The sequence below is a fragment of the Schistocerca serialis genome, chromosome 1, assembly GCF_023864345.2.
Source record: "Schistocerca serialis cubense isolate TAMUIC-IGC-003099 chromosome 1, iqSchSeri2.2, whole genome shotgun sequence".
Taxonomy (NCBI): domain Eukaryota; kingdom Metazoa; phylum Arthropoda; class Insecta; order Orthoptera; family Acrididae; genus Schistocerca; species Schistocerca serialis.
Window position 1 is genome coordinate 663,732,043 of NC_064638.1, and position 18,166 is coordinate 663,750,208.

The 18,166-nt window shown below is 43.6% G+C and overlaps 1 protein-coding gene across 1 annotated transcript in view; it reads right to left on the bottom strand.

Annotated features, from left to right (window-relative positions):
* The window catches only part of LOC126421705 (thyroid transcription factor 1-like), a 333,852-nt gene extending 316,422 nt beyond the window's left edge, over positions 1-17,430 (bottom strand). The window contains exons 1-4 of the mRNA XM_050087238.1: positions 17,413-17,430; positions 16,951-17,352; positions 16,747-16,881; positions 16,509-16,701 (exon numbers count right to left, since the gene is read on the bottom strand). Of these exons, the coding sequence (XP_049943195.1) occupies positions 16,509-16,701; positions 16,747-16,881; positions 16,951-17,352; positions 17,413-17,430 (748 nt within the window). The remainder of the gene's footprint in view (positions 1-16,508; positions 16,702-16,746; positions 16,882-16,950; positions 17,353-17,412) is intronic.
* Between the last annotated feature and the right edge of the window lie 736 nt (positions 17,431-18,166).

The following is an 18,166-nucleotide window of genomic DNA, read 5'->3' on the forward strand; positions in this document are numbered from 1 at the left end:
GATAAAAATCAGCAACTTACATTTTTATCCGCTTGGTATCTTGTGCGTGAAATTTAGTATAAAATAAACATGTTTTGCATTAAAAAGCTTGAGACCTGAAGATGACAGTAAATTCCTTTGAACCCGGTTGCCTTAAGTAAAGAAATATTTACGGCCGTTCAATCATTTTTAAGAATTAAAGCAGATCGTCCTTCAGTACTCTCAAAACGAGACAGTTCAATCATATTACTTTCATTCAAACAGAATGGGCTTTCCCGCTCGCCAGGCCTGCTTGTTTTGGATCTTCTTGTCCAGTCGTGAATTTTCTGCCTAGATATTTTGCTGTCTAGAATATTCAGTACCGGTACCTCCGACGAAAAAAGAAACTCGGAGTCACATATTTCGAGACGTATTACTATAGAAGCTTTGGGGAAAGAAGCTGTTGAGTCACTTCTAGTACACTTGAACAAAGGAGATACGATCAAAGCATTTCGAGAGTATGTTTTTGACAGCTGTGTGAAATTTGGTGGAAACTGTGAAAACAAAACGAAGTATCCGACAAATTAGCTTCCGTTGACAACTACCATCAAGGCAATTGTAGTGTCATCTAATGAATGTGAAATATGGTTTTTGCGAATGAATTTGATCATTAATGACGGTGAAGCCTCATGTTAACAAAAATTCTTTCTTCACTACTTTTTATGAAGTTGAATGACCCACTACTGACTCGTTGTGACTCTTCAAAGTAGGTGAAATCTTGACTGCTTCGTGGACGGCTCTCTGCTACGGACGCCAACTCCAAGGAAACAGAGAGAGAAGGGATTTACAACGAAAACTTTTCAAACCTTTGAACAGTTTTATAAACTGTAAGTTGAAACGTTTTAAGTTTTTTTCCATTTTTTTGTATCTAAATCTCAAATTTACGTGTGTTCACGTTATCACAATTTCTTTTTTGTAATAAATAGTAAATTGGGAAGTAATATCTAATAAAATTGCAATAAAAGATTGTTGGCCCGCGAGGGAGTTTCATTTTTTACCAGTACAAAGGTTGTTTTCACACTTTTAAAATGTTCAGAAAAGCGTTAATACATCGTTTTAAAGCCGGACGGGGTGGCCGAGCGGTTACAGGCGCTTCAGTCCAGAACCGCGCGACTGCTACGGTCGCAGGTTCGAACCTGCCTCGGGCATGGATGTGTGTGATGTCCTTAGGTTAGTTAGGTTTAAGTAGTTCTAAGTTCTAGGGGACTGATGACCTCAGCAGTTAAGTCCCATAGTGCTCAGAGCCATTTGAACCATAACGTTTTAAGGAATTAGTTTACTCATACTGAGTATGAAGGGGCGATCTGTTTTCACTTTATTAGGAGCAGAGAAGTTTCTTAACCAAGATAGCCATAAAACTCTGTATTGATGATGACGGTTGCGACGAACTATGTCACCATCACCAGGTCTTCATAGACGTTATTATAAAATGGAAAGATTTTGTGTGCATCTTGTACAAGGCTTTTGTAATAAGCTGTACGAAGATCTGATGGTGATAAGGTAGTTTACCGAAACCAGTCACCCACAATGCAGAGTTTTTTTGCGATCTTTGCTAAGATTTTTTTTCTCCGGAAAATCACAGTACCGGAACCTCTTCTTTTACAACTCAAGCACTGTCTACAGGGATCTATTTTATTATTTCAAAATTTGATTTACTATAAGTGTCGTAGAATTCCACAACTTATCTAGTTAATCTGGTTGATTCCATTCCTTTCATTTTTATTATTATTATACGGTAATATTTTATTTTTTCTTATCATTTTAAAACGTTAGACATCGTTGACTCATGAAAAGTGGTGGAGATGGCGAACTATATTTGGTTGGAGAGGAAGGATGGACCGTAAAAACAAGCTGTGTTCCCTCCTCCGCCCCCCCCCCTCCCCCTCCGGTCCTTTGGAACGAACCTTGGCTGAGTGCCTGTCTATTAGACGACTTAAGCGAGTTGGTTTATGCTGCAGTTTGCGTCGGAGGGAATTAGAAGGTTTTGAATCGGCTTTCCCCCTAGAAGCAATAACAACCGCTGAGTTCTGTGGAGACAATGCGGCTAATCCGCGCGCCTAACGCAATATCGGCCGCCTGCTCGACTGTCGGGCCGTGTTACGTGGTGCAGTGCAGGAGCGGGCAGATACAGATGGCTATCGCCGCAGGCCCTGCAGCCCGCACCCTGCCGGAAGCTTGCCTGCCGCAGACGCCTGTCTGCCAGGAAGGAAGGAAGGAAGGAAGCAGCGAGCAGGCGTGCTCCCCGCAACAGCCGTCACTTCTTCTTGTACTGCTTACACACACACACACACACACACACACACACACTGTGAATCGCTGTTTGCTTGTTTAGCCGTTCCCGTTGCTGTTGTAGTGATCAGTCCCAAGACTGATTTGACGCATTTTTCCACTCTAATCTATCCTGCACAAGATCCTTACATCTCTGCATAACTACTCATACCTACATCCATTTAAATCTGCTTATCCGCGAGAGGTTGCCGCGCGGTCTGGGGCGTCTTGCCACGGTTCGCGCGAATCCTCCCGTCGGAGGTTCAAGTCCTCCCTTGGGCATGGGTGTGTGTGTTGTCCTCAGCGTATGTTAGTTTCAGTTAGAGTAAGTAGTGTGTAAGCCTAAGAACCGACGATCTCAACAGTTTGGTTGCATACAACTTACCACAAATTTCCAAAATTTTCCAAAACCTGCTTATTCTGACCAAGGCTCCCTCCCCCTCGTGCCCCCTCTTCTCCCCCCCCCCATACACACGCACAGTTATTTCATTTACCAAATGAACGATCCCTTGATTCCCCAGGATGTGTTCTATCAAGCAATTGCTTCTTTTAGTCAAATTCAACCATAAATTTCTTTTCTCCCCAATTAGAATAAGTACGTTCCCTCCTTAGTTACCCAATCTATCCATCTAATCTCCAGCACATTTAAAACGCTTCTACTCCCTTCTCGAGTGAACTGTTAACCGTCCACATTTCGCTTCCGTACAAAGTTACATTCGAAATACTCTTCAGAAATTGCTTCCTAACACTTTAAATTCATATTTGATGTTAAAAAATTTCTCTTTTCCAAGAATGCTCAAAAAAATGTTCAAATGTGTGTGAATTCCTAAGGGACCAGACTGCTGAGGTCATCGGTCCCTAGACTTACACACTACTTAAACTAACTTATGCTAAGAACAAAACATACACCCATACCCGAGGGAGGACTCGAACCTCCGGCCGGAGGGGCCGCGCAGTCCGTGACATGGCGCCTCAAACCGCGCGTTCACTCCGCGCGGCCACGAATGCTCCTCTCGCTATTGCCAGTCTGCAATTCATATCTTCTCTACTTCGGACATTAGCATTTATTTTGATACCCAAATAATGAACCTCATCTGCCACATTTAATCTCTAGATTGTTCAGAAATGAGAAAGAGCGATCTGTTTTATTTGGTAAATACTATATCTAGCCAAGATGGGATATTTACGTATTTTCGACAAGCGAAAGACCGGCTTTACCGTCTTCTTCTGGTCTTCAATAAGGTCTGTTACAAAATGTGTTCATTGTGAGTTGTATAAAATGTGGGACATTATGCAAAGGTTTGACAGAAATAAAACGTTTATAACCAAAAAGCACCTTGTCCATATGGCCACATTCGTATATGTAGCGCTCACCGATGATTGTGAAGTACTAAATACTCAATATACAGTAAAATATACAACAGCACGTCTTAGGTGGCTCATCAATGAATGGAACATGTCAAGCTAACGTGAAAAAATGTGGTACAGTAAATTTTACTCTACATCGCGTTTTTTTAAGATTTCACAATTATCTGTGAGCGCTACATACATGGACACGGCCATGTGCAGAAGGTGCTATTTGATTGTTAAAATTTATTTCTTACAAATCTTTGCATAATGTGCTCCATTTTATCCGCTAGTATGACAACTTCGCGTGAGGTTCCAACTCACAATAAACACATTTTGTAACAAAAAATTTTGAAGACCAGAAGATGAGAGTAAAGCCTGTCGAAACCTGTTGTCGGAAACAAAAAAACGTATTTGTGCTATCTTGGATACAGAAAGTTTTTTAATGTCTCATATCTAATCTGATTGCTTCAAAGTCGTCTGATTAATTCGACTACATTCCATCTCCCTTGTTTCACTTTAAATATAACTTCTTTTCAGGACACTATCAATTTTGCTCCACTGCTTTTCAAGCTCTTTGCGTCTCTGACAGAATTTCAATGTAACAGTCAAACGTTGAACTTTTAATTTCTTCTCCTTGGCCTTTAAATCAGTTTCGAAATTCCTCTTTCGTCTCCATCATATTCCTCAACACAAAGACTTGACAACATCCGGGATAGTTTAGAAACTTGTCTCACTCTTGTATTATGGCTTTCCTTCTATGCCTTTCGATTCTTAAAGTTGCTTCCTCCCTTCTGTAAAATTTCTTTTCGCTCCTTTTGTTTTAAGACTGCAAATGCTATAAACGTAGGGCTGCCTTTCTTTAGTTTACTATCTCAAATAACTCGTGGCATCAGTATTGCCTCGCATGTTTACGTACTGTTCGGAACCCAAACTGAACGTGTCCGAGGTCGGGTTCCATAGGTTTTTACATTCTTCTGTAAATAATGAGTGTCATTATTTCACAACCATAACCAATTAAATTAATGGTTCGGCAGTATTCAAAACAACTCCTGCCTTGTTTTTAACTCCGAGGGTATTTCGCATGTGTCATATTTCGCATACTATAAATTCATTTATTTATGTATTTTTTTGAGTGGTGGACTACGGTTAGGACGACTGGTAACACTTCTACAACTGTACCTCATAAGCTACCAAACGAGTTGTGACAGAAGATACATTATGCACAAGGATCATTTTCGTTACTTTAGTTTATTTCTTTGCGTGTCTAATAGATCATACTCACGATGACGCGCCGTGATATGAAACATGTCTATCGATTTGCAAATAAGATATATTGTGTCTGTAAAAATATGGCTAGTTGCTAACAATTGACGTAACTATTTTTTTTCTCCCAGCACATTGAATTCACAAATGAGACGGTCAAATATTTTTTATGTCTGCGCACATCACTCCTCACTATGCAAGATTAAGGTTCAATAGTTTATAATGGTGGGCATTTTTATTCCTAGTGTTCCGTTCATGAATGCTACTATTATTTTCAAATTGTGGCGGAATCTTTACAATAAATTTCACAAACGGCAAACGATATTGTGTCCCTTCCTGTAAACCCGAATTTCTCTCTTAGGAGCTTCGTGGTTATTAGGCGAGACATATGCTGGAGGAAGTAATGGGTTTTGTTAAAGTGTTGGAACCTCGGCTCTTGGAAAAAGTCTCTTTCTGCAGCTTTTCTTGAAACGATTCCCACTGACGTTCGGTGACAATTCTTTTGCGCTCTCACACTGACTAAACAAATCCGCGTCGAGTCACAGAGATGTCTGAAATTTTCCTGTCTGTCTTTATCTGAAATTGTAAACGTAACAGTCTGGCAAACGAACAACTTCCATCTCCGTCACTTTATTGAAATGATACAATTTCAACATTTTGTTGACGTAGGACCAGCAATGCTTTTATTTCATGAGGAGTTTATTACAAATCTCTCACTTTTGCAGTAGGCTACATATATTTTGGCTACTAATTTCGAACCGACTTTTGTTCATTCTCGAGCTTGACCTACCGAGCCTTATTCTGACTTGTATAGTGAGCATATATACATATTGTGACATTTATCTACCGCTACTGTGTGTTGCATATACGGTCAATTTAAGATGGGTGTCATCAGGCAGTTACAGTGCAGCCTCAGTAGGTCAGGTTTGAGAATGAACCAATCGATTCGAAAATAGTCTCCAAAATATACGTACTGCAACTGTGGCTTCTTTGTAATAAACTCTTCGTGTGGTGGAAACAACAGTTTTGGTTGCAGAATTGGTTCTATTGCTTTATTTATTCATGTCTCGCGTTTCGCCTAATACAGGGCATCTTCAAATTGACTAGTATAATGTTGGTAAGTATGTTTAGGGTGCATCGATTCGGGCACCGTCATCCGGAATGCACTTTACTATATTGGTCAATCTGAAGATGCCTTGTATCAGGCGAAACGGGCACCATGAATAAATAAAGCAGTAAAATCAATCCTGAAACCAGAACTGTAGTTTTCACCACATTCTCCATACTGGTTGCTGCACCAACAAGCCATGAAGTAGAAATCCTTTTATAAAATCTTCAATTTATTACAAGTCCCACAACGCCTTTTATGAGATAAACTTTCATCAGCAGATATAATCATCTGGGCCTAACAAATATTGAAATCGCGTGCACATATTTTATCCACTGGCAAGATAAATTAAAGCTAGGTATTCGTCTTCTTCCACGTAGGCTTACAGCGGTGATGCTCTGTGAGGCGAGAAACTAGTGACATGAAGAATTAAAGTCGGGTCAGGAGACGTGCTTGAGTAGCCTCAAGGTGACGTGACTGCTGGAGAAAAGCAGGAAATTCGGATTCGACTCCTGTTCTGGCACAAATCTTCAGCTGTCATTCCGGATAGAATCGATACGGTTTGTGTGGTTGTAGAAAGTTGTATTTTATTGTTAGTTACACACCCACATCTGATGATGAAAGACGACGTCGCGAAACGTTTTGCGGAACGTTTTACCGCCCGTATGGCGAAGCTGCAGTTCTGTCAACGTTACAGTGAAATTACAGAACGTATTTATTGACTTTGTTAAACTGAAGGAAGAATGATAATGTCTGCTTTTCGCCTAGCGAAAGATCATTTTATGAAAATTATTTGACGTATATTCGAACGGAGCCGGACACTTCAGTACTGAATGAAGAAACTAGCAGCGGTCTTCCCCAACATTTTTCATTATTACCAGACGCTCTGGTAAATTTTTGGTGGCGTCAAAAAGTAAATTAGTATATATGGAAAATATAGCGACAAGAAACTATATCGGATCAGCATGTATGAAAAGGTTTATTGTTGGGAAGGAATAATTGGCGAGGAGAAGCAACCCTTGGAGCCAGTAGACAACTGCGGTAAGGAAGCTGAACCACGTACTCAAAAACGACACTGCTGACATATGGAACATTAATAAGTAGGCACGCTGCGTCTACAAAACGAGCAAACGACAGGAACTGAGGAATAACCGCGACAGCCAGCACATAAAGGCATTGCTTAGAACGCGTTTTTATTTTAACATCCTCCCTATTAGCAGACGACGGCACAATAAAAGACGTGACAGAAACAAACTACGCGGCAGAATTAACAATTAAGCAGAATTGTAGGGAATAGCGCGAGAGATCGAATTTCCGATGTTGAGCTTGAGGGAATAAATGAATTGGGGTGGATGGGAGCGCTACCAGTCAAGCATTCAGACACCAGTACGACTGCGCTCGTTTATGTTTAATGACTTTCTCCTGAACCGCACCAGAGGACCACCGGCTCTGTCGCTTCACAATACCACCCCCGATCCGTTCACCTCCTCGCTTGTCTAATTCGCGTGGCATCCTCTTTCAGAAACACGGGCATCTAATATTTCGTTAAAGGAAAACAACGAAAAATCGTTGACGAGTAATTACTGTATCACTATATTCAAACCAACAAAAACAGGAAGAACAGCCTAACGAATATCATTTAAATTCGCGATGTACTGAGGTTAGAGGTTTCGGACGTCTCAATTTCCGACATTTTAACGACACAATTTCGAAGCGAAAGATCTCTACCGTGACTTAAATTGTTTCTGTTTTCTCATCACAATTTACGCATTTCACATTTCACTTGCTTAGCTTCGACAGGTAACTAAGACGGTATTATTATTCCTCAACTGAGACGAAAATAATTTGTATAAACATTTTTGCACCTTCAGATACGAGTGAAAATGTAATGTATTTCCCGACTCTAACAGACAACAAGGATTCACTTATTTGCACGCATACGAAGCTAGGCATTAGCAACTACAGAAATTATGTAATTAAAAAGGTACTTAAATATATTAGGGAAGCAACGGTAGTCAAGCGTACACATTAACGAAAACACGTACCGTGTCTTCGTGAAAACGTAAACACATCTGTCCAACTTCCGCTGCTTAAATATACTAGGAGATCCATGCGAAACTTACACACTTTTATAATTTTAAATAATAACATTATCTGGAATAACTGTAATCGTTGGGATAAGGGTGGTTGTCGGAATGAAGAGAAAACATCTGTAAAAATGAACCGAATGACGTGAAATATGACCATGAATGATACATCCTTGTATGTACATTGCCATGCGCATAATTTTGAACGAAATTCTTTACAGAACATTACAATACCTCGGTATAAGCGATATTAGATGTAATAATGTAATCTTCGGGTACTTTTTGTTTTTCAGTTTACTTAAGGGACTCAAAAATATTAATTGATTTAGTTACCCTTGGAAAAGCTACTTGCAATTGTCCGTGAGTAAAGTGGTAGTACAATCAGCTTAAAAGCCTTTTATCGTTTTAGAACCAGTACGTGATTAAGAACTGTTGTGGAGAACCTCGAGATGATTCGGATTAATCATTAAAGGCTCATTATCATTATTATACCGTAATACGTACAGATGTTAACATATACGACTGTGCGCCATGCGCATGAATCTCGCTCTACCATAAAATCAGAGTCGTCTAACGCCTGTTCTTAAGAGTGGCGTGGGAGTATTCAGAAAGGTAGTTAACAGCAAAAAGGTGAACCGTCAGGAACCTTTGTGAGGGAATTGAATGCAGCGTTCAAGGTCTGCGTATAGCATCCACTGGAACCGAAGGACGACTTGCAAACTCTACGTGTACATTTTTATAAAGAAGACGAACATTAGCTAAGATTCGCCAAAGAAGGCCACTCAGCCGTCTTAAGAGAGCTCCGATAATATTTTAATCGACGTTCACACGCTACAGAATCTGTTTCGTCATTGTACTGTGCTTTTCATATCGCCACGTGAATTGTTTCCTGAAGACAGCGTTCGGATCTTGTTGGCCCCGTCACATAATTATTGCTGAGTAGCAAATTATTATAAACGATAACGAGTCTGCAATACTGCATTCTTCTTTTTTTTAATGTTATAAATTACGGCAAAAATTTTATGTTGTTAGAGAGCTTCCGTTTTACGTAAAAAAAATTTATGTAAGTCTACCCATCAAAGCAACTTCGCGCACACTTATCTAGTTAGTACGGGTTTGGTCACTATTACGTTATTTTCTGTATAATGTAGCGTGGCGGGTTAATAGTAATTGTGTTATTTCTTGTTATTGTATCCGCTTGGATTTTCAAACGTTTCTGTCGACTTTCCAATCCATACAACCTCGCATGAATCGCCAACGCGTATTAAATAGTAGTCAATACATAGAGAATATAAATGCAGACAAATATTTTACGTTTAATTCCATGATTATTATAGGCCTGCTCGCTTAACAAGCAAAAATCATCGCGTCTAGCGTATTAGAAACTGTTATTCTGGTTGCTAGCTAAGACAGCCCAGAAATTGCTGCCAATTTCATAATTACTTCTGTAATTAATATATATCGTAGGTTTAATTTTCGTTATGATTTGATATGGTCGTGGTAGTATATAACAGTTGTAGCTGGCCTTAATATATGAGGGGGGGAGGGGTGGCGGGGGGGGGGGGGGGGAAGGGGGATGTAGTAGGGAAGCGACGTCAACTTCTAATCCAGAAATCGCCTGCCATGATAAGAGTATCGATACGGCTGTTAACACGCTACACGCTGCTATCCTCGTTCAATACAGATCTATAATTTTGCTATGCTGTCTTTCGTTGCCTTGGGGCTTGATTTAAGGGTGCCATTGCACTTATTAACTGTACTTATCTATTTCTCATGCTCTCCCAGATAAAATGCAATTAACATGACGCGGTCTTCATGAAACTAGTAGTTAATTGGCTACAAACATTTTTCATTTTTGTTTGTTGTCAGAGTTGTTCGGACACTAGGCTTTAATCCCGGGGGAAATAGAGCACGTATCCAGAAAAATGGCCCGTGACACCTCAAACGAACTTGCTGAGAGCGGAAACTAAATATGCCGTTGTTTTTTTAACTAATCGACGCAAATGCAGGGATAGCGTCTCGTCACATATTGCTATCTAGCTGCAAGGTGCTCCGTCTGAAACTGTAGTATGTGAAACAAATAAATAAAGAAGATATCCAGCCGAGAACTTGGTTCCCGAAGTAGGCCAACCTTCTGCGGGCTCCAGTGAAGGGCGTTGTACTCTGGATACCGCCCTGCCCCCGATGCGCGGGTATACCCTAGGGTCTGCGTGCCCATCTGTCGCTTTCCCACGGCCAGGTTCCCATTGCTGTGCAACATCCGTTCCCCACAAGATGTCGCAGACCCTTCACCCAGTTATTCGATACGTACAGCTCCGTGAACTTTGTGACGTACGCTTCAACATTGCAGTATTGTTCAAACCACTGTAGCGGATTCGCTATCTGAGTAAAAATCCTTGACCGGACCCGATTCGGGCCTTTCCTCCAAATTTCCCACCGAAAGAGGTGGTACATGGGTAAGCACTGGCCGGGTATTCGTGAGTACGGCGGTTCAAATCCCCTTCCGGGTATCAAGATTTTCGGTGTTTTTCCTAAATTGCTTAAAGCGAATGTCTGGATAGTTTCTTCGAAATGGACAATGACGACTTCCTTCCCCGTCCTCCCACATCTGCGTTAGTGCTTCGCCTCCAGTGACCTCGTCGTCGATGGGACTTTAAACACTAATCTTCTGGGGCAAACGAGATTATGACATCATCCTTTCTAAATTAACCTGAGCGCCCATTATATCCCCATCAACATCAACAAAATATCATAATCTTCACTATATTCATTTCGGATTACGATATGCAACATTCATTCAAATTTGCCACTTATGGTGGCATAATACGCAGCAAATTGCTTTTTTAAATCATTTTGATGCTGTTTACTTTCTGTATCATTAACTAGTTTTCGATTCCCTGCAGGTTCATCACCAGATGGAGGTGTTACAGGCACACTACCTGGACCATGCACCGCTATAGGCTGTGGTCGTGCTGCTGGCGAAATATACGTTATCAGAATGAATTTGTCATAGACAACACGAAGCAGTGCAACTAAGTACTCTAAAACACGAATATCTCGTCATATCATAAACATTTCATTAGCTAAATTTTCGCTATTTCCACCAGTACCACAAACGCATCGCCTATCTGCACATGGTCCAGAAAATGTTCCTGTAACACCTCTATCTGACGATGAGCCTGCAGTGGCTTGAAAACTAGTTGATGGCACAGATAATTAATCGTATCAAAAAAACTAAAAAAAGAGAAAAAGCTACAAATCTCACATTATGCGCTTATAAATCGACGATAATATTATTAGTTTAAAAATTGTATATCTTTCTATTGTCTATAACAGTTGATGTATTTTCTCTAAATCATGATAAGTTATCCAGTAGCTTGCCGCAAGGAGATAGTCGTCTTCCTTCCCGTAACACTCTCGTAAGTTTCCACGGCGTGTCGATAATAGACGCTTACGGCTGAATGCTACAGTGATGTGTAGCTGGTCCCACTCCCCCATCCCATACTCCCACAAGTTCTCGACAATTACCGAACAGTCTCTAGCGGTATGTTTGTCAACTTTCTTCCGACGTTTCCCACGTGCGTTCGCTGGCCTAGGTTCCAAAATGAATGGAAGAACACACTACTTGCTACATCTGTATCTCTAGAGAAATTCGTGCCCACACGGAGACTACGGACACTGTTCCTTGCTGTGCGCCATTCGCCAATGGAGTAGGAGGACACTCATATTCGCCTCGTTATTCGCGGAGAACGTCAGTGAACGCACCACATTTAACCACAAAGGTCATTTCAGTCATACTCGTACAATTGTTTACTAAATATTTCTTGGCCTATGTCAGCGTCGAAGCATGCTGCAGAGGGAAGATTTCTATGAGGGTCGCACTACAGTCTAGGCTGATGGCGCAGAGCACGGTTAGATACGTAGATTTTGCACAGTAAATTTGCGTTTGTTGGGTTAGTTGCATTAATTATTAACGCGTGTATTCCATATAGTACGGTCGCGTTTACTGAATACTAAATTCTCCCCGAGCGTGTTTGAGCACAGCATCGCCGCTGGTTTAAAAGGCGCGCTGCGCAGGGGCCGTTATTAGATTGGGAGACATTCCGTAGTTGTTTCTCTAGAAGCGGCCGCATGGAAACGTTTGACTCTTGCCATGCCGTGCACAGCCATCGCCCAAGAAATATTTATGGTCTATTGATAAATACTAGTACATCGAAACTGATCTAGCCGTTAGAACAATTTATGTGAGTATAATTTACTGAAACAGGAGAAGGTGAGAGGGTATGAGACAGCTATAGCCTGCCCGCATTCTGAACAGCGATCGGGCGAGTTCCCAGTCTCTGCGCCCAGCTAGACCACAAGAAGCAACTACAAACTGTTTTACAATTTTATACCGGCCCTTTCGCGCCTCTCAAACTAGCGCGATACAGTATCCACAAATGCCCAGGGAGCATTAATACTGTATGGAATTCGGAAATTAGTAACTAATAACCAACGTAAGAAACGCACACGGACGCTGCATTACCTTGCGAGACGGGAAACTATTTCTTGCTGTGCTTGCCCGGCTGTTATAGCGATCTTCCGCTATAGGCCGCTTTCCAAACAACGAAACCACGAGCGCTGCTCGCTCTTTCGTCTACGGACTGGTTATCTACTACTACACTCAGCAAACCGCTACAAATCGCTTGGAAATGGGTATCTCCCTCTCTATCAGTTACCAGGACTTCTTGCCGTTCCATCCGCGTATGGAGTTCGGTAAAATTGATTGCTGAAACGCCTCTGTGCGCACTATAATGAGACTAATCTTGCCTTAGTGATCCTCACGGGAGCGATACCGGGGTGGAGGGGAGAGGGGGGGGGTTGTAGTAAATTCCTAGATTTATCACTTAAGACTGATCCAAGAAATTTAGCAAGTAGGTTTAAACGGCGTAGTCTACTTCTAACTCCTTAGTCTACTTCTACGGATCGCATATACTTCTGCAGTATTCTAGAATGCGTAAGCGATCTCCTTGGCAGACTGACAGATTTTTCGTAGTATCGTGCCAGTGAGCCGAAGTCTGCCAAATGTTTAATCTTCGACTAAGTCGATGTAATCGCTCCATTTTATATCCATATAAATTATTACTCTGGGGAATTTGTGTGAGATGACTGATTCCAACTACGTCTCGTTGATAATGTAGTCACAGGATACTACGCTTCTTCGTTTTGTGACTAGCAAAATTATACATTTCTAAACATTAAAAGCAAGTTGCCCATATTTGCACCAGTTTGGAATCTCATCGAGATCTGACTGAACATTTGTGCAGCTTTTTTTTAGACAGTACTTCATTACAGATAACTGCCTCATCAGCGAAATGTATGAGGTTACAATTAATATTTTGTGCACAGAGACTAACACAACATGAACCGCAAGGATCGCAGTATACTTCCCTGGGGCACGCCTGAAGTTACTATTACATCTGCCGCTGACTCTCCATCCAGGATAACACGCTGTGTCATCGCTACCACGAAATCCACAATCCAGTTGCAAATTTTGCTTGATATACTATAGGATCGTACTCTCGGTAACAAGCGTGAATGTGGTACTAACCCACACGCTTTGAGAAAATCACGCACTTTTACATCTGCCTGACTACCTTGGTCCACGGCTTTCAGGACGTCATGTGATAAAAGTTCGAGTTGGGTTTCGCAAGACCAGTCTTTTCGTAATTCGTACTGGTTGGCATAGTGTAGGTCATTTTGTTGGAGATAACTATTGCGATCTTCCCCACTACTTTTGAAGCAGAACATCACTGGCGGGTTCACAGCTGATAAAGCATTTATTTTGGAAATAGACGTTCCGGTTCTGGCGCTGCAGTCTGGAACCGCGAGACCGCTACGGTCGCAGGTTCGAATCCTGCCTCGGGCATGGATGTGTGTGATGTCCTTAGGTTAGTTAGGTTTAACTAGTTCTAAGTTCTAGGGGACTAATGACCTCAGCAGTTGAGTCCCATAGTGCTCAGAGCCATTTGAACCATTTTTGAAATAGACGTTCCACGGCTAGGATTTCCTTACATTTTAGTTATTTATGTTCTGTTCTTTGTGACCACTTTGGCGTCGCATCCCCACGCTCAAGCACACAGTCCTGCCATCAGCCAAGCCATCGTCAGGTTGGTATACAATTTTAGTTTCGCTATAATCAGCCTGACTAACGGTAGGAATGACTGCTTGAGAATGAGACAGTGGCCGTGAAACTACTCCCATAAAGGAGAAACAAATAAATAAAATAAAAACAAAGCCTAGCTACGGAGTGTCTATTTGCAAAACCAACATACCATAACCTTTGACCTCAGAATACGTTCTAAAATTCCATAACAAATCGAGATAAGGATGTCGAACTGTAGTTTTGTGGACCGCTTCTGTTAATCTTGTTGTAGAGAGGTGCGGCTCTACACGTTATGTGCCCTGCAACACAGGCCGCATGGTGGCTTGCCTAGTATAAGCGTAGTCGCTTCTGACTGCTGCTACAGCTGTATAGATTACTCTCTCTCCTTCGGGCAAGTACTGCAGCCGTACAAAATTTCTGAAATGACAATATGTCCGGAACGCTTATTTTCCACTACCGGCCAATTTAAGTTGTTATACCCTCGTCAAGTAGCAGTTCTCCTACGTGAGGGTGAGCAAGGTGTGCAGGCACCAGCAAATGACGAAGAAACATAAAACTTGTCACATGTAGTCACGCTTGCACCTGATATACAAACAGTTTGATAGCAGTAGAAGCCAAGAGAAAACTGGCCAATGCGAGTCAGCTGTAATAAAATAAACTGTGTAGTACCGGCACACGTCTAGCAGACAATAACATTAGCAGCTGAGTGCTCGCTGAGGCGTTGTTTTCTTCGTATTGTATCAATTGTTCGTATGGCTATATGTCACAAGTTATATGCTTGTCCACCATTGGCTGGTGGCTGGACACCTTGCTGGTCTGTAGTGCACGTCACCTGCCGTTTGACACTGGCTTTACTGCCGAATTTAAATTATAGAAATCTGTGTGTTTGTCAGTTATTAGTTTGCTAAAACTCACGACCCGTTTCGGGTTTGCACAGGCATCATCAGTTGCACCGAATGCAGCAGCGACCTCTACTACTGACAACTAGAGATGATGAACATTAATAAACTAAGGTGACCAAGGCATTTGTTTATGTAACTCAATCCACCAGAGAGGTCAGCGGTGTTCGCCGCATGTCCAAGCAGGCTCGTTTGGCCAACAGTTCAAAATAAATAATTATTACATTCGACAGAGGAATGTGATTTATAGAGAGAGGAGGAGGACACTAGTGTTTAACATCCCGTCGACAACGAGGCCATTAGAGACGAGGCACAAGCTCGGATTAGGGAAGGATGGAGAAGGAAAGCGGCCTTCCCCTTTTGAAGGAATCATCCCAGCATTTGATTTAAGTGACTTAGGGAAATGACGGGCAACCTAGATCAGGATGCCAGACGTGAGTTTGGACCGTGGCCCTCGCGAAAGCGTGTCCAGTGTGCTAACCACTGCGCCACCTCGCTCAGTCATTATGAAGAGAATTGTCCATGTTGTCTTCTTTGTTTTTCGGCGTCTTTCTTCGCAGATGTACATATGCAAGTTGTATTGGTTAAAAGCCGTCTTTTGCAACTGTATTAAAAGTCTTGTTAAGACTAGAAGCGTTTCTTCGCTTTATTCTAAAGAATCTTCAGTACCTACGACAATACGGTTACAGTGATCACTGAAGATGCTTTCGAATAAAGCGAAACGCGTCTAGTCTTAAAAGACTTTTGTTACTGTCGCTATTAACTCGTACAATTTGTAGAGAATTGTCAGGTTTCTTTCCCGACTCGAATACTGATCATCAGTCTGGGTTCTGTATCAGAGAGGATTAATGGAGGAAACAGATAAGAGTCAAAGAAGAGCAACACGTTTCGTCACAGATAAGAACGAAAGAGGCTCCGAGATGCTCAGCCAACTCCAGTGACATACGCTGCGAGAGAGACGTTCTGCATTACTATGAGATTTAGTGTTCCAATTCCGAGAGCGTTCGTTTCTAGAAGAGTCAAACAGTATGTTCCATCCTCCGATGTAATCTATATCTCTAGAAGAGACCATGACAGTGACAATGATAGAGATTCGAGTTCACACGGTGGCTTACTAAGAATCGTTCTTCCCGCAGACTATTCTCGACTGAAACAGGAAAGGGGGGTGGGAACTAGGGGATGGTGATGGTGGTACATAAAGCACTCTCCGCCACATGCCTGAAGGTGGATTGCAGAGCGAAAGTGTAGATGTAGATACCATCACGAGCTAAAGTAGAAGTCGCACGAAAAATTGTGTTTCTCCGGTAAATCCGCACAGTAGTTCCCGTGGCGCCTACGTAAGAGAGGACGCGCTGGCGTACAGTACTTACTTGCAAAGCGCGGGTCGTTGGCGGTGGCGGCGCCGTACCAGCCCGAGTTGCGCATGTCGCCGTAGTGCGCCGAGATGTCGGAGCCGTTGCAGTACTGCGCGGCGCCCGAGAACTGGTGGTGGTGCGACAGCTGCATGTAGGGGCTGGACACGACGGACGAGGGCGCCACGTGCGGCTGCTGCTGCTGCGGCGGCTGCTGCGGCGCCTGCGGGCCCGGCCCGGGCGGCGGGCTGTGGGCCGCGCCGTTGCTCGACGACGAACTGCGGTACGGCGAGCCCGAGCCCGCGGCGCCGCCGCCCGGCTGCGACGAGCTCTGGCCCGCCTCGTCGACGGGGCTCAGGATGTCGGAGACGGAGAAGGGCGTGGTGTGCGGCTGCGGCGCGTGCTGGTGGTGCGGGTGCGGGTGCGCGTGGTGCGCGCGCGGGCTCAGCGACATGCCCGCCAGGTCGGCGGCGCCCAGCTCGGGCAGCAGGTCGGCCACTGCCGCCGCCCGCTGCAGCGCCTCCTGCTCTTGCTGGCTCAGGTTGGCCAGCAGCGAGAAGCCGCCAGACACCGCCAGCGTCATGCCACTCAGTGAGCAGGAAGGCCGCGCTCCGCGCCTCGCCTCGCTTTGCCTCCTGCCTGCCTGGCTGCCTGTCTGCTCGCTCTCGCACACAGACGCCGCGCGCTCGCTCTGAGCCCGCGTGCCGCCGTCGCCGCCGCCGTCGAGGCCGCCGCCTTCCTTCGGCTCCCCTCGGCGGCGTTCGGCAGGGGCGCCGCGGAGGGGAGAGGCCACGCCCCGCTCCACGGGGACACGCCCACCGCGCGTGCGCCTGCGACACGCGTCTCCCCAGTCTGGCGCGGACTGCACGCGCGTTAGCGTCCTCTTTATGATGCGTCAATTTCTCCTCTGTCGTCTGCTGACCTTCAGCCCTGTTATCATTTGCCTTGTTCCGCGATCAGTCATTCTCTCCGTTGTAAAGGGAAAGATTCATTCTGGTGCAAAAAGTTCCTTCGCAGTAGTAAACCCATTTTTCTGCGCTACCCTTCTTCCAGCAAGCTAGACACTAGCATTTCTGTGAAGTTTGGGTAGCTGGTGGAGGTCGGAGAAGATATAAAGCGTTTCAAAACCTATAATATTTGCAGATCAAGGCCATGTTCAACGTCAGTAGGCACAACTCGGATGACAGTTGAGCACGCCTACAAGTTTTGTAGAAAACAGATACCAACAGCCGTAATTTATTTAATAATTTCATTTCGACGCCAATTTCTGTGCTTCATTAGCACCATCTTCAGGCCCCTGTAAGCGTAGCTCAGGAAGTCATCTCAAACGTTTGTGATACTATAGGGAACATATATCCAACTGCCGGCCGGGGTGGCCGAGCGGTTCTAGGCGCTACAGTCTGGAACCACGCGACCGCTCCGGTCGCAGTTTCGAATTCTGCCTCGGGTATGGATGTGTGTGATGTCCTTAGGTTAGATAGGTTTAAGTAGGTCTAAGTTCTAGGGGACTGATGACCTTAGAAGTTCAGTCCCATAGTGCTCAGAGCCATTAGAACCATTTTTTATATCCAACTGGTTTCCTTCTCTGTAGTCACTGACTCTTCACGCCACTAACGACAGTGAGTTGTTATAGGAGCGTAGGGTCCACGTCTACCGAGTACAAGGATACAGAAACC